Source organism: Hyla sarda, chromosome 7, assembly GCF_029499605.1.
Source record: "Hyla sarda isolate aHylSar1 chromosome 7, aHylSar1.hap1, whole genome shotgun sequence".
Classification (NCBI taxonomy): domain Eukaryota; kingdom Metazoa; phylum Chordata; class Amphibia; order Anura; family Hylidae; genus Hyla; species Hyla sarda.
The window spans coordinates 75,762,157-75,785,916 of record NC_079195.1 but is presented as its reverse complement, the minus strand read 5'-3'; the positions used below and the strand labels follow the sequence as shown (position 1 = coordinate 75,785,916).

Here is a 23,760-nt window from a genome sequence, read left to right as displayed (position 1 = left end):
TCAACCTCTCTGACTGCTGAAGATAGGCGCGGTACAAGGGAGTAGACAGAAGCAAGGTCGGACGTAGCAGAAGGTCGGGGCAGGCAGCAAGGATCGTAGTCAGGGGCAACGGCAGGAGGTCTGGAACACAGGCTAGGAACACACAAGGGAACGCTTTCACTGGCACAATGGCAACAAGATCCGGCGAGGGAGTGCAGGGGAAGTGAGGTATACATAGGGAGTGCACAGGTGAACACACTGATTAGAACCACTGCGCCAATCAGCGGCGCAGTGGCCCTTTAAATCGCAGAGACCCGGCGCGCGCGCGCCCTAGGGAGCGGGGCCGCGCGCGCCGGGACAGGACCGACGGAGAGCGAGTCAGGTACGGGAGCCGGGGTGCGCATCGCGAGCGGGCGCCACCCGCATCGCGAATCGCATCCCGGCTGGAGGCGGTATCGCAGCGCACCCGGTCAGTGGATCTGACCGGGGCGCTGCGGGAGCGAGAGTGTAGCGAGCGCTCCGGGGAGGAGCGGGAACCCGGAGCGCTCGACATAACAGGGATCCATCGGGACCCGTTATTGCCCGTTGTGCCCCGTCCCGATAATATGGCCGTTAAAGGCTGGGAAAAAAAAGAGCATAACGGCTGTTTAGGACCTGGGCACGATGCCGTGTGAAAGTAGCCTTTGTTAAAGGGGATGTCCAGTTTTGATGATCAAACCACTGTGACTCCTTCCAAATAGTAGTACAATTGTTCAGTCGTTAACTATAATAGGCTGAACATGCTATCTCTGTAAAGGCCCAAGCAGATCTGAGAGGACTCAGTGGCAAGGTATTTTCTTAGAAATGCTGACATTGTGTTCTTACAACTGGTGGGGAGACAATAGATGGAGCCTGTTAATCCTAGTGATGACTTCTTAAAATTTTAACTCCACTCAACATCTGAAAATTCAAGAGAATTACAATCACTGGTAGAGAGTTACAGAGACTTAGGGGAGACATCGCTATGGTCGGTGATTGCCTGAGCTGGCCTACACTGCTGAGACTGATACGTCTTGGAAGGTGGAAGCAGGAGCACTCAGCGGGGAGGGATAGGCCCTGTTTGGAAGATGGGGGGCAGGGAACCAAGTGGTTAAACCTCCAACGATCAGACACCTATCCCCTATACTAATCCTTTTAACAGCATTTATAAGAGTCAAAAATGTATTTACATTAAAAGCCAACAGAAAAAGACACTAGTACACCATCTTAGGGCACTTTTGGTCTGAAAAGAAGCAGCAAACAAGCACTGACCTCGCTGATCGGTGCATATCTGCTGAGCCATCACAAGGCTCTAACAATCATGCAGCCATTTAAATACATCACTATCCGCCACACATACCTGTTTGCGATGTGTGGCCGAAAACAATGATTTTACTTGTCTCACAGTGTAAGTTTTGGAATCATTTTGACAGTATGACTGAAAATGAGTGGAGTGGCTGGGCACATGTTTGAGCGCTGCTCTATTCAAGCTCTTCCTAGGCATGGTCTCGCGGCCACGGAATATGAAGGTGATAATTGCTTCTAACTGTGATAAGATGAAGAGCAGAAGCAGCATATACTTTATTGTGTGATAGCGCTTGTCGTCCTTTGTTATGTAAATAATAAAACGTCCCACTTATGTAATGTTAAGTGTCAGTTTAGCGTTCCCTTCTGTTCTCTCTCATAAGTATTCATAATGAATGAGGCGCCTCTCTTGTAACAAAATAATTTGTACAATGTATGTGCAGTAGAACTTCTACAAAATAAAAACTGACGTTCAATCAGATTAAAAGCAGCTTGAGGAAAGATGATCCCCAGCTTCACGTTGGTGCCAAATTGTTGCCTTCCCTGTCAGTAGATCTTATTACTTCATTAGAACTATGCTAGGTGATCATTGAGTGACTGACCAACTAAGACCTTGATGTATCCTTCAGCCACACACAATTCTCCCTCTTCTGTACTAGTACGAGTACAGAAGCCACATGCTAGCAGTAAACCATATCTAAGATGTTAGAACCTTATCACAGTTTGGGTGACCTGTCTACATATTGTATGATTACCGTATTTTTCAACGTATAAGACACACTTCTTCTTCTTCTTTTTTGGGGGGGGGGGGGGGGAAAGTTGGTGCGTCTTTTACGGCAAAAATACACATTAAAACCCTGTCCTATCGGGTCGATCCCTGCGGCCATCAACAGCCGGGACCCGCGTCTAATACAGGACATCACCGATCACGGTGATCCCCTGTATTAACCCTTCAGACGCGGCGATCAAAGCTAACCGCCGCGTCTGAAACGAAAGTGACACTAATCCGGCTGCTCAGTCGGGCTGTTCGGGACCGATTTCACCCGAACAGCTTACAGGACACCAGGAGGGACCTTACCTGCCTCCTCGGTGTCTGCTCGGTGCCGGGATCCCCTACATGGCCAGCGCTCATCACGTCGTCGCGCACACGGTCCCATCATCCAATAGGAGCGGCGTGCTTAGCGACGTGATGGCGGCGATGGTGAACGAGGATACCGGGCTGCAGAGACGTTCCGGAGCGACGGGGACACCCTGGGGACGCGGCGACAGTGATGGAGGGCGACATCCAGGGCAGCGGCGACGAGTGGTGACGGGTCCGGAGCTGCGGGGACACGTGAGTAGTCAAGTTAGAGCATGAGGGAACCTTTTAAAACTCAACTTTTATTATGTTACTTTATAAAAATGTTAGGAATTGCACGATATAATAATTAGTGAAGAAAAACCGCCAGAGTTCTTGATATAGTCATTTGTTATGCACCATATATCTCTTGTCTCCTTTTATGTGCGTTTATTAATCATAAATGGATGTGCCAATGTGCATTATAATTTATCCAAGTATTCCTGAAATTGAATATGGATATGAAAATGTCACCATAAGCTTAGGGTGTGCTACTATTTCTGGTCACAACTGGCCTTGATGGCCGCCATCAGAGCCACACGCACCTAATGGATTGACAATCAGCTCGTACAAGTCCCTGAAGAATCCTAAATGGAGGAAACACGTAGGACGGCAGCGTACCATGTGAACACGACCAGGACTACTAAACACAAGCACCTTAATTTGGAAAGCTAAGTGCAAAATGTGCAATATAATGTGGAATATGTGCAATACATGAATCTGTGCAATAGAGGAAGTGCAATATATGTCTAAAGTGCAATAATACAAGTGCAATATCAAAAGTGCAATATATATATATATTATTTTTGGCTTATCTATATGGAATATGAATGAATTGAAATATAGAATGGACTTTATATGCTGAGCGGACTATGAGAAATACGAACAGAAACATTGTTTGAATAACGCATGTAAAAAGTCAGCAGTAGTATAAGGCAGGCATAGCACTATTGCACATAATATGCGGGACTATATGCAATAACTATCTGGACATACAAGGCCAGTTGTGACCAGAAATAGTAGCACACCCTAAGCTTATGGTGAAATTTTTTCTAAAAAATATATGGACACCCATATCCAATTTGAGGAATACTTGGATAAATTATAATGCACATTGATTTATGATTAATAAACGCACATAAAAGGAGACAAGAGATATATGGTGCATAACAAAAGACTATATCGAGAACTCATTATTATATCGTGCAATTTCTAACATTTTTATAAAGTAACATAATAAAAGTTGAGTTTTAAAAGGTTCCCTCATGCTCTAACTTGAAATCTAAACACTGGGAGACCTCCACCAAACATTGGTTTATATAACCGGGCAGTGAGACACGTGAGTATTACCTCCTATACCAGTGGTCTTCAACCTGCGGACCTCCAGATGTTGCAAAACTACAACTCCTGGCATGCCCGGACAGCCAACGGCTGTCCGGGCATGACGGGAGTTGTAGTTTTGCAACATCTGGAGGTCCGCAGGTTGAAAATCACTGTCCTATACTTTACATTGTATTTGGTTCAGAATATTTTTTTCTACATTTTCATCCTTTAAAATTGGGTGCGTCTTATGTGCCGGAGCGTCTTATATGGTGAAAAATACGGTATTTATGGTCCTTTTATAATTATGGTCCTTTTATAATAATGGTCCTTTTATGGTCCTTTTATAATAATGCTACTACGGTGGGGTTCTTCCATAACTGAAATTTTGGTGCAACAATTTTGGTGCCATTTGCCAATAAAGCATTACTGTCATTAAAAATAATTTTTCAAATGTTACCCGATATCATACAATCAGAGGGGGTCCCAGCACCAGGACCCCGACCAATCTATGCCTTTGACTGTGCAGCACCTCAAAGGGTTATTTAAATTACAGTAAGGCTTTTCAACAGACATAGGCTATAAGGGTGACGGACATCTTTTCAACCATTTTTCAACCATATTCAAATTGTCCAACTATTTTTGGGTGTACAGCTCCTTTGCAGGTCTATGTGTTTCCATGGGACAAGACAACAAATCAATTAGACTTCCTTTCCCTTTATTTGCAAGGAACAAATCAAAAGAAGTATGCATAAGACTACAAAGAGCTTGTTTTAGTCTGTAAATATGGAGACACATCAGCATTTGTAATCAAAGTTTTTACTTTTGCTGCAGTAGAGAAATATTATATAGAATACATTCTGCTATTCTACTAATATATTCTACTACTACATTTTTTGATGGAACTTTTTCTGTCTGCTTCAAGATTCCTTAGATCTTCAATTCATCTGCTTATAGTAAATAAACAAGGTGCCAAAAAAAGAACCCTCTACAAAGTGTAACCACACCTATAGGAAAGCCTAGATCAGGTGACCCAGAGAAAACAATAACCCTCTTCCAAAATATTACATTACTTCTAGTTATTGATGTTACTAATACAAGACAAATAATTCCATTGTGTTTGTATAAATATGCAACTAGTTCTAACTGCATGTCTACAAGTTGAGTACCAGTGTGATCTGCCTCCCGCGAGGTTTAGTAATATACAGTGACAAAATACCACCCGTGACCCCAGCTATCCGCAGCTGCCCATTTGTAGATTCATCTAGTTATAGTGTGCTTGTTCTAACCATCAAATGATCATTGAGAACTTTTTATGACTTTATACAATTTTTCCATGTAAACACTGATCTAAGGGAAGATTTTAAAGGAAATTTGTCATCATTGTCATCTGCACTAACCTCTTCGTACAGGAAGGTAGTGCAGATGACACCGATAACAACAATACTTACCTGGTCCCATTTCGTGCTGTGGTTCTCTGGCAATCTTTTTCGGTATCTTCAGCTCCAGGCCAGACTTGAAGCATGGGCGGAGCTTAGTGACTGCTACTGTTTTCCAGCACCAGGACCCAGCAGAGAACAGCAGCAGTGATGACACTAAGCTTCGCCCATGCTCCAAGTCAGGCCCGGAGCTGAAGATACAGAAGAGGATTGCCGGAGAACCACGGCACGGAATGGGACAAGGTAAGTATTGTTGTCATCAGTGTCATCTGCACCACCTGTATGTACCAACAGGTTAGTGCAGGTGACACTGTTGACAAATTTCCTTTAAGATTGTAACCACTGCAAAGGAATACATGTATTATTCTAAATGGTCAATTCAGTTGAACCGTACAGATGATATTGTCCTGATCTGTAACTGGAGGCCAAAATCTATATGTATAATCCCAGTTACAGGGCTCCTGCAAACAACCATATTATGGTTTTACATAACTTTCTGAGTTGTACTGATCATAATATGACACTTATAGAGTAGCATAGGGACCTATTATAGTTCCGTATGTCTCTGATTTTTATGGATTTTATTTGTTGTACAGTCCATGATCCGTCAGATGCAATGAAGGATACCTAAATAAAATAAGTAGGATACACAATAAGATAAGATACTGCTGTATAGAGCACTATACCACACAAGTTGTGCATTTAGATAAGTATTAGGGAAAAGACAGTAGGGAATAGAGACCGGGCCAAGAGATGTCTGATGGAAGTTACACTGAACGGCACTGAGTAGCTTGATATGTATTGTAATCCATGCAAATGACAGGAGACAAATGGTGCAAACATTTTAATACAATGCAAATGTTTTTTTTTACATGCAATCTAATAAAAAAATGGATCCTAAGGGCATCCAGAGATCTCCTGGGAGAGCGAATTGAGCAGTGTATGGATTCATAGAAAGTGTTCTGTCAAGCAGAAACAAAGGGGAACAGCACTCGGGTTAATGTTTTTGGCCATTTATTTTACAGATCAGTGGGGGTCTCAGCATCCAGACATATTAGTACTCCCTATTGAGCATTCAGTAATATCTCTCACAAACAGTGCTGTGAATCATTAGTATTTGAGAAGAACACTTTCAATCTAGACCAGATATTTCTGCAATAGATTTCCAGTATTATTATATCTTATGTGTATGAGCCTTTTCTTTTGAAAGGACCACTGTTCTAGAAGACCATTGCTCACTGCACATTTAGAGTATCACTTTAAAGAAGGTTCACCATATTTCTTTTGATGGTATACATGGTCATTCAGCGCACAGATCACATGTCATGTTCTACAAGAAGGAGGCCAAGAGAGCTCATGAGATGTCCTCATCTACTGTATAGTCTGTAGAAAGATCTGATCGAGGTAAAACCAATCTGTAAGAAATATTTTTTTGTTTCAGCATTTTATGAGACACAACCCATCAACATTACCAAATGCTTTACAATTTGAAGAAAAAGCTTCAAATCTTGCAATGTGGACCACCATGTAAAGCTCAATAGACAGCCCAGACACTCTGCATTCTAGCGACATACATGGCAACAAGTCAAGTACTATGAAAAGAAACTCTTTCTTCTACAAGTCCGAAAGTTGTTGTGGTTCTGCTGCCTTAAAGGGGTACTCCACCCCTAGACATCTTACCCCCTATCCAAAGGATAGGGAATAAGATGTCTGATCAATGGGGTCCCGTTGCTGGGGACCCCTGCCGCTGGGGTCCCCCTGGTGCACCCAGCGTTCGTTTGGAGAGGCTCGTGACGTCATGGCCGCGCCCCCTCAATGCAAGTCTATGGGAGGGGGCTTGATGGCCGTCATGCCCTCTCCCATAGACTTGAATTGAGGGGGCGCGGCCGTGACGTCACGAGCCTCCGCCCCGCATCGCCAGTCATCCGTTCACTCCATGCGCTCCGGGTGTCTGGGGTGCCGCAGCCGAGATCGTGGGGGTTTCCAGCGGCGGGACCCCCGTGATCAGACATCTTATACCCTATTCTTTGGATATGATACACCTTTACGAACAAATCTTCACTATAACACAAATTCACCCGCGTCTTAGGACAAAGACAATTTTATTACAGATAGTGGGAACTATAAGATTTCATCACCTATCACACAAAAGACTCTTTATTGGATGCCTGCAATACAAAACAGGACACAGCTTAACAACTAATTCCAATGCTATTACATAACAGAACCTTATTATGAATGATGCTTCTTCATCTGTGAGATTAACCATTTCAAGGCTTTCTTAGTGACAGGGTTAAAGCAATCTGGTGATATTGAACACTCCTTTGCTGCCCTGCTACCAATCCAAATTAACACTGTCTCTATATTCCAGCTAGAACAAAGCCCCCGGAGGAGATTTGCACATTTTAATCATTAATCTCTGCACGTCCTTACACAGGGTCCTCTCTCTCTTTCCTTCCCACATGAGATATGCATGTGATGGCCGTGCTCTCAGCCTAGGGAAACCTCTCCCAGATCTGACTTGTATACTCAGGCATGTATGTACATATGTGACATTCTACACTGCTCAAAAAAATAAAGGGAACACTTAAACAACACAATGTGACTCCAAGTCAATCCCACTGCTGTGAAATCACACTGTCCACTCAGGAAGCAACACTGATTGGCAATCAATTTCACATGCTGTTGTGCAAATGCAACAGACAACAGGTGAAAATTATAGGCAATTAGCAAGACACCCCAATAAAGGAGTGGTTCTGCAGGTGGTGACCACAGACCACTTCTCAGTTCCTATGCTTCCTGGTTGAGGTTTTGGTCACCTTTGAATGCTGGTGGTGCTTTCACTCTAGTGGTAGCATAAGACGGAGTCTACAACCCACACAAGTGGCTCAGGTAGTGCAGCTCATCCAGGATGGCCCATCAATGCGAGTTGTGGCAAGAAGGTTTGCTGTGTCAGTCAGCGTAGTGTCCAGAGCATGGAGGCACTACCAGGAGACAGGCCAGTACATCAGGAGACAAGGAGGAGGCTGTAGAAGGGCAACAACCCAGCAGCAGGACCGCTACCTTTGCCTTGGTGCAAGGAGGAGCAGGAGGAGCACGGCCAGAGCCCTGCAAAATGACCTCCAGCAGGCCACAAATGTGCATGTGTCCACTCAAACCATCAGAAACAGACTGCATGAGGGTGGGGGTTGTGCTTACAGCCCAACACTGTGCAGGATGTTTGGTATTTGCCAGAGAACACCAAGATTGGCAAATTTGCCACTGGCGCTGTTACGCCGAGCGCTCCGGGTCCCCGCTCCTCCCCGGAGCGCTCACTTCACTCTCTCCGCTGCAGCGCTCCGGTCACGTCCTCTGACCCGGGGCGCTGCGATCCCGCTGCCAGCCGGGATGCGATTCGCGATGCGGGTAGCGCCCGCTCGCGATGCGCACCCCGGCTCCCCTACCTGACTCGCTCCCCGTCTGTTCTGTCCCGGCGCGCGCGGCCCCGCTCCCTAGGGCGCGCGCGCGCCGGGTCTCTGCGATTTAAAGGGCCACTGCGCCGCTGATTGGCGCAGTGGTTCCAATTAGGGTAATCACCTGTGCACTTCCCTATATCACCTCACTTCCCCTGCACTCCCTTGCCGGATCTTGTTGCCTTAGTGCCAGTGAAAGCGTTCCTTGTGTGTTCCTTGCCTGTGTTTCCAGACCTTCTGCCGTTGCCCCTGACTACGATCCTTGCTGCCTGCCCCGACCTTCTGCTACGTCCGACCTTGCTTCTGCCTACTCCCTCGTACCGCGCCTATCTTCAGCAGCCAGAGAGGTGAGCCGTTGCTAGTGGATACGACCTGGTCACTACCGCCGCAGCAAGACCAACCTGCTTTGCGGCGGGCTCTGGTGAAAACCAGTAGTGGCTTAGAACCGGTCCACTAGCACGGTCCACGCCAATCCCTCTCTGGCACAGAGGATCCACTACCTGCCAGCCGGCATCGTGACAGTAGATCCGGCCATGGATCCCGCTGAAGTTCCTCTGCCAGTTGTCGCTGACCTCACCACGGTGGTCGCCCAGCAGTCACAACAGATAGCGCAACAAGGCCAACAGCTGTCTCAACTGACCGTTATGCTACAACAGTTACTACCACAGCTTCAGCAGTCATCTCCTCCGCCAGCTCCTGCACCTCCTCCGCAGCGAGTGGCCGCTCCTGGGATACGCTTATCCTTGCCGGATAAATTTGATGGGGACTCTAAGTTTTGCCGTGGCTTTCTTTCCCAATGTTCCCTGCATCTGGAGATGATGTCGGACCTGTTTCCCACTGAAAGGTCTAAGGTGGCTTTCGTAGTCAGTCTTCTGTCCGGAAAAGCCCTGTCATGGGCCACACCGCTCTGGGACCGCAATGACCCCGTCACTGCCTCTGTACACTCCTTCTTCTCGGAAATCCGAAGTGTCTTTGAGGAACCTGCCCGAGCCTCTTCTGCTGAGACTGCCCTGTTGAACCTGGTCCAGGGTAATTCTTCCGTTGGCGAGTATGCCGTACAGTTCCGTACACTTGCTTCAGAATTGTCCTGGAATAATGAGGCCCTCTGCGCGACCTTCAAAAAAGGCCTATCCAGCAACATTAAAGATGTTCTGGCCGCACGAGAAATTCCTGCTAATCTACATGAACTTATTCACCTAGCCACTCGCATTGACATGCGTTTTTCCGAAAGGCGTCAGGAACTCCGCCAAGATATGGACTCTGTTCGCACGAGGCGTTTCTCCTCCTCGGCTCCTCTCTCCTCTGGTCCCCTGCAATCTGTTCTTGTGCCTTCCGCCGTGGAGGCTATGCAGGTCGACCGGTCTCGCCTGACACCTCAAGAGAGGACACGACGCCGTATGGAGAACCTCTGCCTGTACTGTGCTAGTACCGAACACTTCCTGAGGGATTGTCCTATCCGTCCTCCCCGCCTGGAAAGACGTACGCTGACTCCGCACAAAGGTGAGACAGTCCTTGATGTCTACTCTGCTTCTCCACGTCTTACAGTGCCTGTGCGGATGTCTGCCTCTGCCTTCTCCTTCCCTGCTGTGGCCTTCTTGGACTCTGGATCTGCAGGAAATTTTATTTTGGCCTCTCTCGTCAACAGGTTCAACATCCCGGTGACCAGTCTCGCCAGACCCCTCTACATCAATTGTGTAAATAATGAAAGATTGGACTGTACCATACGTTTCCGCACGGAGCCCCTTCTTATGAGCATCGGATCTCATCATGAGAGGATTGAACTTTTGGTCCTCCCCAATTGCACCTCAGAAATTCTCCTTGGACTTCCCTGGCTTCAACTTCATTCCCCAACCCTGGATTGGTCCACTGGGGAGATCAAGAGTTGGGGGTCCTCTTGTTCCAAGAACTGTCTAAAACCGGTTCCCAGTAACCCTTGCCGTAACTCTGTGGTTCCTCCTGTAACCGGTCTCCCTAAGGCCTATATGGACTTCGCGGATGTTTTCTGCAAAAAACAAGCTGAGACTCTACCTCCTCACAGGCCTTATGATTGCCCTATCGACCTCCTCCCGGGCACTACTCCACCCCGGGGCAGAATTTATCCTCTCTCTGCCCCAGAGACTCTTGCCATGTCCGAATACGTCCAGGAGAATCTAAAAAAGGGCTTTATCCGTAAATCCTCCTCTCCTGCCGGAGCCGGATTTTTCTTTGTGTCCAAAAAAGATGGCTCCCTACGTCCTTGCATTGACTACCGCGGTCTTAATAAAATCACGGTTAAGAACCGCTACCCCTTACCCCTCATCTCTGAACTCTTTGATCGCCTCCAAGGTGCCCACATCTTCACTAAATTGGACTTAAGAGGCGCCTATAACCTCATCCGCATCAGAGAGGGGGACGAGTGGAAAACGGCATTTAACACCAGAGATGGACACTTTGAGTATCTGGTCATGCCCTTTGGACTGTGCAATGCCCCTGCCGTCTTCCAAGACTTTGTCAATGAAATTTTTCGTGATCTGTTATACTCCTGTGTTGTTGTATATCTGGACGATATCCTAATTTTTTCTGCCAATCTAGAAGAACACCGCCAGCATGTCCGTATGGTTCTTCAGAGACTTCGTGACAACCAACTCTATGCCAAGATTGAGAAATGTCTGTTTGAATGCCAATCTCTTCCTTTTCTAGGATATTTGGTCTCTGGCCAGGGACTACAGATGGATCCAGACAAACTCTCTGCCGTCTTAGATTGGCCACGCCCCTCCGGACTCCGTGCTATCCAACGCTTTTTGGGGTTCGCCAATTATTACAGGCAATTTATTCCACATTTTTCTACCATTGTGGCTCCTATCGTGGCTTTAACCAAAAAAAATGCTGATCCCAAGTCCTGGCCTCCTCAAGCAGAAGACGCCTTTAAACGACTCAAGTCTGCCTTTTCTTCGGCTCCCGTGCTCTCCAGACCTGACCCTTCCAAACCCTTCCTATTGGAGGTTGATGCCTCCTCAGTGGGAGCTGGAGCTGTTCTTCTACAAAAAAATTCTTCCGGGCATGCTGTCACTTGTGGTTTTTTCTCTAGGACCTTCTCTCCAGCGGAGAGGAACTACTCCATCGGGGATCGAGAGCTTCTAGCCATTAAGTTAGCACTTGAGGAATGGAGGCATCTGCTGGAGGGATCAAGATTTCCTGTTATTATCTACACCGACCACAAGAACCTCTCCTACCTCCAGTCTGCCCAACGGCTGAATCCTCGCCAGGCCCGGTGGTCTCTGTTCTTTGCCCGATTTAATTTTGAGATTCACTTTCGTCCTGCCGATAAGAACATTAGGGCCGATGCTCTCTCTCGTTCCTCGGATGTCTCAGAAGTTGATCTCCCTCCGCAACACATCATTCCACCTGACTGCCTGATCTCTACTTCTCCTGCCTCCATCAGGCAGACTCCTCCAGGAAAGACCTTTGTTTCTCCACGCCAACGCCTCGGAATCCTCAAATGGGGTCACTCCTCCCATCTCGCAGGTCATGCGGGCATCAAGAAATCTGTGCAACTCATCTCCCGCTTCTATTGGTGGCCGACTCTGGAGACGGATGTTGGGGACTTTGTGCGAGCCTGCACTATCTGTGCCCGGGATAAGACTCCTCGCCAGAAGCCCGCTGGTTTTCTTCATCCTCTGCCTGTCCCCGAACAGCCTTGGTCTCTGATTGGTATGGATTTTATTACTGATTTACCCCCTTCCCGTGGCAACACTGTTATTTGGGTGGTCGTTGATCGATTCTCCAAAATGGCACATTTCATCCCTCTTCCTGGTCTTCCTTCTGCGCCTCAGTTGGCTAAACAATTTTTTGTACACATTTTTCGTCTTCACGGGTTGCCTACGCAGATTGTCTCGGATAGAGGTGTCCAATTCGTGTCTAAATTCTGGAGGGCTCTCTGTAAACAACTCAAGATTAAATTAAATTTTTCCTCTGCATATCATCCCCAGTCCAATGGACAAGTAGAAAGAATTAACCAGATCTTGGGTGATTATTTGCGACATTTTGTTTCCTCCCGCCAGGATGACTGGGCAGATCTCCTTCCATGGGCCGAATTCTCGTATAACTTCAGGGTCTCTGAATCTTCCTCCAAATCCCCATTTTTCGTGGTGTACGGCCGTCACCCTCTTCCCCCCCTCCCTACCCCCTTGCCCTCTGGTCTGCCCGCTGTGGATGAAATTTCTCGTGACCTTTCCATTATATGGAGAGAGACCCAAAATTCTCTCTTACAGGCTTCTTCACGCATGAAGAGGTTCGCGGATAAGAAAAGAAGAGCTCCCCCCGTTTTTTCCCCTGGAGACAAGGTATGGCTCTCCGCTAAATATGTCCGCTTCCGTGTCCCTAGCTACAAGTTGGGACCACGCTATCTTGGTCCTTTCAAAATTTTGTCTCAAATTAATCCTGTCTCTTATAAACTTCTTCTTCCTCCTTCTCTTCGTATCCCTAATGCCTTTCACGTCTCTCTTCTCAAACCACTCATCCTCAACCGTTTTTCTCCCAAATCTGTTCCTCCCACTCCTGTTTCCGGCTCCTCGGACGTCTTCTCGGTCAAGGAAATTTTGGCTGCCAAAAAGGTCAGAGGGAAAAATTTTTTTTTAGTAGACTGGGAGGGTTGTGGTCCTGAAGAGAGATCCTGGGAACCTGAGGACAACATCCTTGACAAAAGTCTGCTCCTCAGGTTCTCAGGCTCCAAGAAGAGGGGGAGACCCAAGGGGGGGGGTACTGTTACGCCGAGCGCTCCGGGTCCCCGCTCCTCCCCGGAGCGCTCACTTCACTCTCTCCGCTGCAGCGCTCCGGTCACGTCCTCTGACCCGGGGCGCTGCGATCCCGCTGCCAGCCGGGATGCGATTCGCGATGCGGGTAGCGCCCGCTCGCGATGCGCACCCCGGCTCCCCTACCTGACTCGCTCCCCGTCTGTTCTGTCCCGGCGCGCGCGGCCCCGCTCCCTAGGGCGCGCGCGCGCCGGGTCTCTGCGATTTAAAGGGCCACTGCGCCGCTGATTGGCGCAGTGGTTCCAATTAGGGTAATCACCTGTGCACTTCCCTATATCACCTCACTTCCCCTGCACTCCCTTGCCGGATCTTGTTGCCTTAGTGCCAGTGAAAGCGTTCCTTGTGTGTTCCTTGCCTGTGTTTCCAGACCTTCTGCCGTTGCCCCTGACTACGATCCTTGCTGCCTGCCCCGACCTTCTGCTACGTCCGACCTTGCTTCTGCCTACTCCCTCGTACCGCGCCTATCTTCAGCAGCCAGAGAGGTGAGCCGTTGCTAGTGGATACGACCTGGTCACTACCGCCGCAGCAAGACCAACCCGCTTTGCGGCGGGCTCTGGTGAAAACCAGTAGTGGCTTAGAACCGGTCCACTAGCACGGTCCACGCCAATCCCTCTCTGGCACAGAGGATCCACTACCTGCCAGCCGGCATCGTGACAGGCGCCCTGTGTTCTTCACAGATGAAAGCAGGTTCACACTGAGCACATGTGACAGAGTCTGGAGACACCGTGGAGAACATTCTGCTGCCTGCAACATCCTCCAGCATGACGGGGTTTGGCGGTGGGTCAGTAATGGTGTAGGGTGGCATTTCTTTGGGGGGGTCGCACAGCCCTCCATGTGCTGGCCAGAGGTAACCTGAGTGCCATTAGGTACCAAGATGAGATCCTCAGACCCCTGTGAGACCATATGCTGGTGCGGTTGGCCCTGGGTTCTTCCTAATGCAAGACAATGCTAGACCTCATGTGGCTGGAGTGTGTCAGCAGTTCCTGCAAGAGGAAGGCATTGATGCTATGGACTGACCCGCCCGCTCCCCAGACCTGAATCCGATTGAGCACATCTGGGACATCATGTCTCGCTCCATCCACCAACGCCACGTTGTACCACAGACTGTCCAGAAGTTGGCAGATGCTTTAGCCCAAGTCTGGGAGGACATGCCTAAGTAGACCATCGGCCACATCATAAGGAGCATGCCCAGGCATTGTTGGGAGGTCATACGGGCACGTGGAGGCCACACACACTACTGAGCCTCATTTTGACTTGCTTTAAGGACATTACATCAAAGTTGGATCAGTCTGTACTGTGGTTTTCCACTTTGATTTTGAGTGTGACTCCATATCCAGACCTCCATGGGTTGATAAATTTGATTTCTATTGATAATGTTGTGTGATTTTGTTGTCAGCAGATTCAACTATGTAAAGATGAAAGAATTTCATACGCTTAGTCCATTCATTCAGATCTAGGATGTGTTATCTTAGTGTTCCCTTTATTTTTTTGAGCAATGTATATAGTGTAGGCCTGGAGGGGAAGATGGATTGCCTAATCCATGATACGTGAAAACAAACTGAAATTGTATAGTATGTAATATGTAGTCTTACCAACATGACCGTCCATAAGGTTAGAGAACACTTCATTCCCCCAGCCATATGATTTTAGAGGCAGAAGGTGGACATGCACTTATCAATGTATTTCTGCACAATTTTTCTGAATATAACAATTTTAAGATGATGGAACAATATGTACGTTGGGGTCTAAGATACAGTTAGGAACAAATACAGATAGTTTCTGAAGCAATGTATACAGTTTATTAATGCAGATCAATTTCCAGGAAAAAAAAGGAACCTCTAAAGAGCAAAAGAAGGACACAGGACTTGCGTTAAAAGTAGAAACTGTCCCTCCAAAAGAGGAACACTTAAGAGGTATGCTATACTGCAGTAATTGTCCAACACAGCGGGGTAACTTGAAGCTCCTCAGCTTGAATACTAAATCTGAAGCAATGCCTCACCATCTACAATAAGCCCAACAGTGTCTTCCTATATGGCAGAGGAGCCTTAGGGGCCCCAGGCACCTGGACCAGAGTCCACCTGCTACCTCTGTTCTACATATAATTACTCCTAAGGACCTTTATTACGGGTCTTTAAATGAGCACTTTTACTTTAATAAAAACTTTTGACTTGTAGAGTCAATTGTTTTGATCGGTCGGGGTCTGAGTATTTAGAACTAGCTGGAAGAACAGTGCGCTAAGCGAGTCAAGCTTACAGTGTAAGTATATGGGATTGTCTGGATCAGTTGCACTTTTCTCCCTGCTTGTTCTAACAATTGGTGGGGGTCTTAAATGGGCACTGTCATTAAAGGGGTATTCCAGGAATAAAAAATAGGCCTTTTTTTTCAAAGACCTCTCCCTGTGTGTCTCCAGTTTGGGTGTGGTTCCGCAGCTCAGTTCCACTGAAGTGAATGGAGCCAAGTTGTAATACCACACCCAAAGTGGAGACAAGGAGGGCCCTGTCTTTGAAAGAATTTATTCCTGGAATAACCCTTTAGAACTAAGTTTTGCTATTGTACTCCTTATGGTAAATAAAAAATCTTTCTAATGTACTTTGTTTAGAAAAAATGAAGTTTTTAAAATGAAGTCCTGAGCACCTTTACCCCCATCTCATGCACTTTGGACTCCTGCTGGCCTGGCAGAAGTCCAAAATCAGGAAATGCAGTCTGGAGTGCTGAGGGGTGTGTGCAGCCTTAGCCAATCATAGCTCATCTCACCCAACTGTTCTGGGCTATGTGTAGCAGAATGAGTGAGGAAGTTCTCCCCTGTATGGCTTCAGATGACGTCAAGTCTGCTGGGGAATGCCCCTTTCTGTGAATCTGACAGAGACTGAGCAGAAAATACAGAGCTATATCAAAGTAGAAAACTAAAAAAATTATAAAAATAAAGGCAGGGGGTGGTTTTTCATGATGGGGGCAATGAACTGGGAGGATTATAAAATTTAACAAGATCATGACAGGTACTCTTTAGCACTCAGACCCTAACCAATAAAAACATTTGACAAATCTTAACAGCAACAGGTACACTTTAATATATATATATATATATTGGTTAGTTGCCAAATAGTGTTATCAACTTGTTTATTCTTCATAGTGTACACCTGATATTTAGGCAGCATTGTTATTGTATGAAGTATATATACATATCTAAAATAGGCATTTTCTATATTTAAAAATAAAACAAAGAAAATAAAAAAAAAACGTAATCTTCGATTTAAAGTAAAAATGGATTGAGCTCTTCCAGATTATTGCATAATATTACATTATTACAGCAAGTAATAGTAGACATGAAATTGCCCCTGACTGATCCTCAGAAATCAGATTAGTGATCTGTATCTTTAAATTTCCACAAACTCAACATAATTATTATTAAAAATAGAATCTGGAGATATCACAGAACACACAAACAATGTATACAAGAGTATCACAGCTACATACTGATGGACAACTGAGCTGGGTAGGTGGCACAACTTGGGGGACAAGGATGGTAATGTATTTTCAGGAATAAATGTTTCAAATGAAAAAAAATAAAATAAATTAAATTAAATGTGGCTAGGATATCAGAAGTATAGCGGTCAGCCTGACTTCAGTAAACATGGGTAGGAGCATATTTCTAACGGGTACCATTTTCCTAACAAGGACAAGGTACAGTATGCACCATGTAGAGTAGGGTTTTTGAAACAGTGTGTCTCCAGCTGTTGCAAAACTAGAACTCCCAGCATTCTGGGTGTTCTAGTTTTGCAACAGCTGGAGTCACACTGTTTAGATAACACTGATGTAGAGAACTATGGCTCACACCAAGTAAATTTTTCCCAAACAGTGTGCCTCCAGCCTCCAGCTGTTGTAAAACTACAACCCCCAGCAGGCCCGGACAGCCTTTGGCTGTCCGGGCATGCTGGGAGTTGTAGTTTTGCAACACACACTGTAAGGAAAACACTGATACAGAGGACTATGGATCACACCACATTGGTGTGAGCCAATGTTTACTAACCAGTGTGCCTCCAGCTGTTGCATAACTACAACTCCCAGCATGCCCAAACAGCTAAAGGCAAGGTTAATCTACTGCAGTGTCATAATGTCCTATTGTCAGCCTTTGGCTGTTCGCGCATGCTGGGAGTTGCAGTTTTGCAACAGCCGGAGGCACGCTGTTTGGAAAACATTGATGTAGGGGACTGTGGCTCACACCACAGTGGTGTAAGCCAATGTGTACCAACCAATGCTCCTCCAGCTGTTGCAGAACTACAACTCTCAGCATGCCTGGACACGCCATAGGTAAGTATGACAGTATCAGTTATCTCCACCATTATGTTCATCTGCAGTTTTATATAAGCCAGCAGGTAAATCTACTGCAGTGTCATAACGTCCTATTGTCATCACCATTCAGAAACACCACAGCCAAGAGTACTCTGACAAACACAGCTCGTCTACATCTGTATATCAATAAATTAGAATTCTGAAATACATTTGACCTGTATACCCAGGGTATATTGTACTTTTAACCAGAAAACAGAAGCTGCAGATGGGTAATAAGATCTAACAGTCATGTCGATAAATATTTATTATTGATCAATACTAATTGTATCATGCTAAAAAGCAAAACAAACAAACAAAAAAAACAAACACAAAGTACCATAAAACATCCCCCTGATGAAGCCATTGCAAGAAGCCAGGATGTGTTCCATGCCTGACCTCACCATAGCTTGCTGTCCATGACTATAGGCGTAAAGCACCTTTCCTATTGACTACATCTACTAATAAATTAAATCTATTCTATTTTCATAAACTATGGCTATAGGAGCAAAAGAGTTATATACAATAAATATAAAATATTTATTGAAACTGTAGTAAAATCATAATGATTAAAGGGATGGTAGGAGAAATAACAAATAACAAAAAATCCTCAATGAGCAATGTATAAGCAGATTGTAGAGATATAAGGAAAATAGTGACAAAAATCCTCATTGAGCAATGTATAAGCAGATTGTAGAGATATAAGGAAAATAGTGACAAAAATCCTCAATGAGCAATGTATAAGCAGATGCAATAGATTCTGGATCCTCTCCCATGGGTGACTCTTGAGGATAATCAATTATTTAAAGCACTTCAATGGGGAAATGCAGCAAATCCAGCAGACACAGCACAACTAAGGGAAACCCACAGCCCATCCATGATGACATTACAAAGGACATAATAATATAAAGCTACAATATATCCTGCAGGTCATTCATATCATCAGCTCTACAGCACACAGAGGCTACTACCTCCACACACCAAGTACTGACAGGCAGTGACGATATCACCAATGGCGACATGTATCCTTACCATACAGAGTGCTCCTGGTGACCTGTCCCCCCATAGTAGAGATGAGTGGCTGCTGTCACATCACAGTGCAGTGCAGGGGCACCTCTCACACACAGCAGCCGGGATCATGTTGCACATGTATATACAGCCAGCTGAGTGATTACTAATAATACTCATACAAGCAACGATGCTCCAAGGAGCTGACACCCACCCCGAGCCCTCCCTCTCCAGGCAGCAATGTCATGTATATTTACATAAGAGGGCGGGGACTGCTGCCTGCCTGAAATAGCAGATAGCACAGGCTTAGTAGTAATACTGGGGATCTCCCATGCATTGTATGTTCTCACCATAGAGGGCTGCACTGCATTGTACAGTCCCTGCAGTGATCTGCTGCTATAGTGTGCTGTAATATATGCATATTATGTGCTGCTATAGTGTGCTGCATTATATGGATATTATGTGCTGATATAGTGTCCTGCATTATATGGATATTATGTGCTGCTATAGTGTGCTGCATTATATGGATATTATGTGCTGATATAGTGTGCTGTAATATATGGATATTATGTGCTGCTATAGTGTGCTGCATTATATGCATATTATGTGCTGCTATAGTGTGCTGCATTATATGGATATTATGTGCTGATATAGTGTGCTGTAATATATGGATATTATGTGCTGCTATAGTGTGCTGCATTATATGGATATTATGTGCTGCTATAGTGTCCTGCATTATATGGATATTATGTGCTGATATAGTGTGCTGCATTATATGGATATTATGTGCTGCTATAGTGTGCTGCATTATATGGATATTATGTGCTGATATAGTGTGCTGTAATATATGGATATTATGTGCTGCTATAGTGTCCTGCATTATATGGATATTATGTGCTGCTATAGTGTCCTGCATTATATGGATATTATGTGCTGATATAGTGTGCTGCATTATATGGATATTATGTGCTGCTATAGTGTGCTGCATTATATGGATATTATGTGCTGCTATAGTGTGCTGTAATATATGGATATTATGTGCTGCTATAGTGTGCTTGTTACGACTAGCGCTCCGGGTCCCCGCTCCTCCCCGGAGCGCTCACGGCGTCTTTCTCCCTGCAGCTCCCCGGTCAGTCCCGCTGACCGGGAGCGCTGCACTGTCATGGCCGTCGGGGATGCGATTCGCACAGCGGGACGCGCCCGCTCGCGAATCGCATCCCAGGTCACTTACCCGTCCCGGTCCCCTGCTGTCATGTGCTGGCGCGCGCGGCTCCGCTCTCTAGGGCGCGCGCGCGCCAGCTCTCTGAGACTTAAAGGGCCAGTGCACCAATGATTGGTGCCTGGCCCAATTAGCTTAATTGGCTCCCACCTGCTCCCAGACTATATCTGACCTCCTCCCATGCACTCCCTTGCTGGATCTTGTTGCCTTGTGCCAGTGAAAGCGTTTAGTGTGTCCAAAGCCTGTGTACCTGAACTTCTGCTATCCATCCTGACTACGAACCTTGCCGCCTGCCCCCGACCTTCTGCTACGTCTGACCTTGCCTCTGCCTTGTCCTTCTGTCCCACGCCTTCTCAGCAGTCAGTGAGGTTGAGCCGTTGCTAGTGGATACGACCTGGTTGCTACTGCCGCAGCAAGACCATTCCGCTTTGCGGCGGGCTCTGGTGAAAACCAGTAGCCTCTTAGAACCGGTCCACTAGCACGGTCCACGCCAATCCCTCGCTGACACAGCGGATCCACTACCCGTAAGCCGAATCGTGACAGTGCTGTAATATATGGATATTATGTGCTGCTATAGTGTGCTGCATTATATGGATATTATGTGCTGCTATAGTGTGCTGTAATATATGGATATTATGTGCTGCTATAGTGTGCTGTAATATATGGATATTATGTGCTGCTATAGTGTGCTGTAATATATGGATAATATGTGCTGCTATAGTGTGCTGTAATATATGGATAATATGTGCTGCTATAGTGTGCTGCATTATATGGATATTATGTGCTGCTATAGTGTGCTGTAATATATGGATATTATGTGCTGCTATAGTGTGCTGTAATATATAGGGATATTATATGTGCTGCTATAGTGTCCTGCATTATATGGATATTATGTGCTGATATAGTGTGCTGTAATATATGGATATATATGGATATTATATGTGCTGCTATAGTGTGCTGTAATATATAGATATATAGGGATATTATATGTGCTGCTATAGTGTCCTGCATTATATGGATATTATGTGCTGCTATAGTGTGCTGTATTATATGGATATTATGTGCTGCTATAGTGTGCTGTATTATATGGATATTATGTGCTGCTATAGTGTCCTGCATTATATGGATATTATGTGCTGCTATAGTGTGCTGTATTATATGGATATTATGTGCTGCTATAGTGTGCTGTATTATATGGATATTATGTGCTGCTATAGTGTGCTGTATTATATGGATATTATGTGCTGCTATAGTGTCCTGCATTATATGGATATTATGTGCTGCTATAGTGTGCTGTATTATATGGATATTATGTGCTGCTATAGTGTCCTGCATTATATGGATATTATGTGCTGCTATAGTGTGCTGTATTATATGGATATTATGTGCTGCTATAGTGTGCTGTAATATATGGATATTATGTGCTGCTATAGTGTGCTGTATTATATGGATATTATGTGCTGCTATAGTGTGCTGTAATATGGATAATATGTGCTGCTATAGTGTGCTGTAATATATGGATATTATGTGCTGCTATAGTGTGCTGTATTATATGGATATTATGTGCTGCTATAGTGCTATAGTATATCGCTTCTCGGCCTTTTGGCTAAGATGAAGTGTAGTATCTGTTCTTATTAGTTTTCATGCCAGTGGTACACTATGCCGGTATGGGGCTGGTGGGGATGGGTGCTGCATGGAGGATGCAGGTGTACCAGGGCTTCCCGGGGCTGGTTCTGAGGCATCAGCTCGACGGCTGCCCCGATGTGACCTGTTCCCTCCGGGTCTCGCCATGAGGCTGAGAGGGTCTAGAGCCGAGGTACTTTTGTGCCTCGAGGAGTGGTGACCCCGAGGTGCCGAAACTCACTGGGAGGATGGGCTCACTGAGTTGATGCACGGGCACCATAATCTCTTCACCTTGTGGCACTCACCTCTTGATTCCCGGGGTTCTGGCTAGGATCAGAGAAATTTTTATAGATCCGGCCGGATGTCCGGGCAGTATATCTGCACACATTCACTTATTTATTTCTTTTTTGTCTCACTGTGTCACTTTTTGCGTGTTGTGTGTTCACAGGATTTGTCAGGATGCGGTAGCCCTTCTGGGTGTCCCTCCTGGCGGTCTAGGGGTGTGTGGCCATTAGGTTCCGCACCTCCCTGCAAACACCCCGGGTACTCCTGCTTTGGCAGGGTACCTACCGTTATCGTGCTGCTATAGTGTGCTGTATTATCTGGATATTATGTGCTGCTATAGTGTCCTGCATTATATGGATATTATGTGCTACTATAGTGTGCTGTAATATATGGATATATATGGAAATTATGTGCTGCTATAGTGTGCTGTAATATATGGATATTATGTGCTGCTATAGTGTGCTGTAATATATGGATATGATGTGCTGCTATAGTGTCCTGCATTATATGGATATTATGTGCTGCTATAGTGTGCTGTAATATATGGATATATATGGATATTATATGTGCTGCTATAGTGTCCTGCATTATATGGATATTATGTGCTGCTATAGTGTGCTGCATTATATGGATATTATGTGCTGCTATAGTGTCCTGCATTATATGGATATTATGTGCTGCTATAGTGTTCTGTATTATATGGATATTATGTGCTACTATAGTGTGCTGTAATATGGATATATGGATATTGTGTGCTGCATTATATGGAAATTATGTGCTGCTGTAGTGTCCTGCATTATATGGATATAATGTGCTGCTCTAGTGTCCTGCATTATATGGATATTATGTGCTGCTATAGTGTGCTGTATTATATGGATATTATGTGCTGCTATAGTGTCCTGCATTATATGGATATTATGTGCTGCTATAGTGTGCTGTAATATATGGATATTATGTGCTGCTATAGTGTGCTGTATTATATGGATATTATGTGCTGCTATAGTGCTATAGTATATCGCTTCTCGGCCTTTTGGCTAAGATCAAGTGTAGTATCTGTTCTTATCAGTTTTCATGCCAGTGGTACACTATGCCGGTATGGGGCTGGTAGGGATGGGTGCTGCATGGAGGATGCAGGTGTACCAGGGCTTCCCGAGGCTGGTTCTGAGGCATCAGCTCGACGGCTGCCCCGATGTGACTTGTTCCCTCCGGGTCTCGCCATGAGGCTGAGAGGGTCTAGAGCCGAGGTACTTTTGTGCCTCGAGGAGTGGTGACCCCGAGGTGCCGAAACTCACTGGGAGGATGGGCTCACTGAGTTGAAGCACGGGCACCATAATCTCTTCACCTTGTGGCACTCACCTCTTGATTCCCGGGGTTCTGGCTAGGATCAGAGAAATTTTTATAGATCCGGCCGGATGTCCGGGCAGTATATCTGCACACATTCACTTATTTATTTCTTTTTTGTCTCACTGTGTCACTTTTTGCGTGTTGTGTGTTCACAGGATTTGTCAGGATGCGGTAGCCCTTCTGGGTGTCCCTCCTGGTGGTCTAGGGGTGTGTGGCCATTAGGTTCCGCACCTCCCTGCAAACACCCCGGGTACTCCTGCTTTGGCAGGGTACCTACCGTTATCGTGCTGCTATAGTGTGCTGTATTATCTGGATATTATGTGCTGCTATAGTGTCCTGCATTATATGGATATTATGTGCTGCTATAGTGTGCTGTAATATGGATATTATGTGCTGCTATAGTGTTCTGTATTATATGGATATTATGTGCTGTAATATATGGATATATATGGATATTATGTGCTGCTATAGTGTGCTGTAATATATGGATATTATGTGCTGCTATAGTGTGCTGTAATATATGGATATGATGTGC

General features: G+C 45.7%; 1 protein-coding gene, 1 non-coding gene and 1 pseudogene across 4 annotated transcripts in view; 2 read left to right on the top strand and 1 right to left on the bottom strand.

Annotated features, from left to right (window-relative positions):
• Positions 1–23,760, bottom strand: part of NEURL1 (neuralized E3 ubiquitin protein ligase 1) — a 314,024-nt gene that overhangs the window by 98,580 nt on the left and 191,684 nt on the right. Inside the window, exon 1 of one of the 3 annotated variants that reach the window (XM_056529694.1) lies at positions 18,779–18,941. The exons of the other annotated variants lie outside the window; for them this stretch is intronic. Within the exon in view, the coding sequence (XP_056385669.1) occupies positions 18,779–18,812 (34 nt within the window). The 5' untranslated portion in view covers positions 18,813–18,941. Of the gene's footprint in view, positions 1–18,778; positions 18,942–23,760 lie in introns of those variants that run through there. 3 annotated transcript variants of the gene reach the window in all.
• On the top strand, positions 21,560–21,749 carry LOC130283591 (U2 spliceosomal RNA). The gene has a single exon (XR_008846745.1). It is a non-coding gene; the product is annotated as a U2 spliceosomal RNA (small nuclear RNA).
• On the top strand, positions 22,896–23,029 carry LOC130283539 (U2 spliceosomal RNA; annotated as a pseudogene).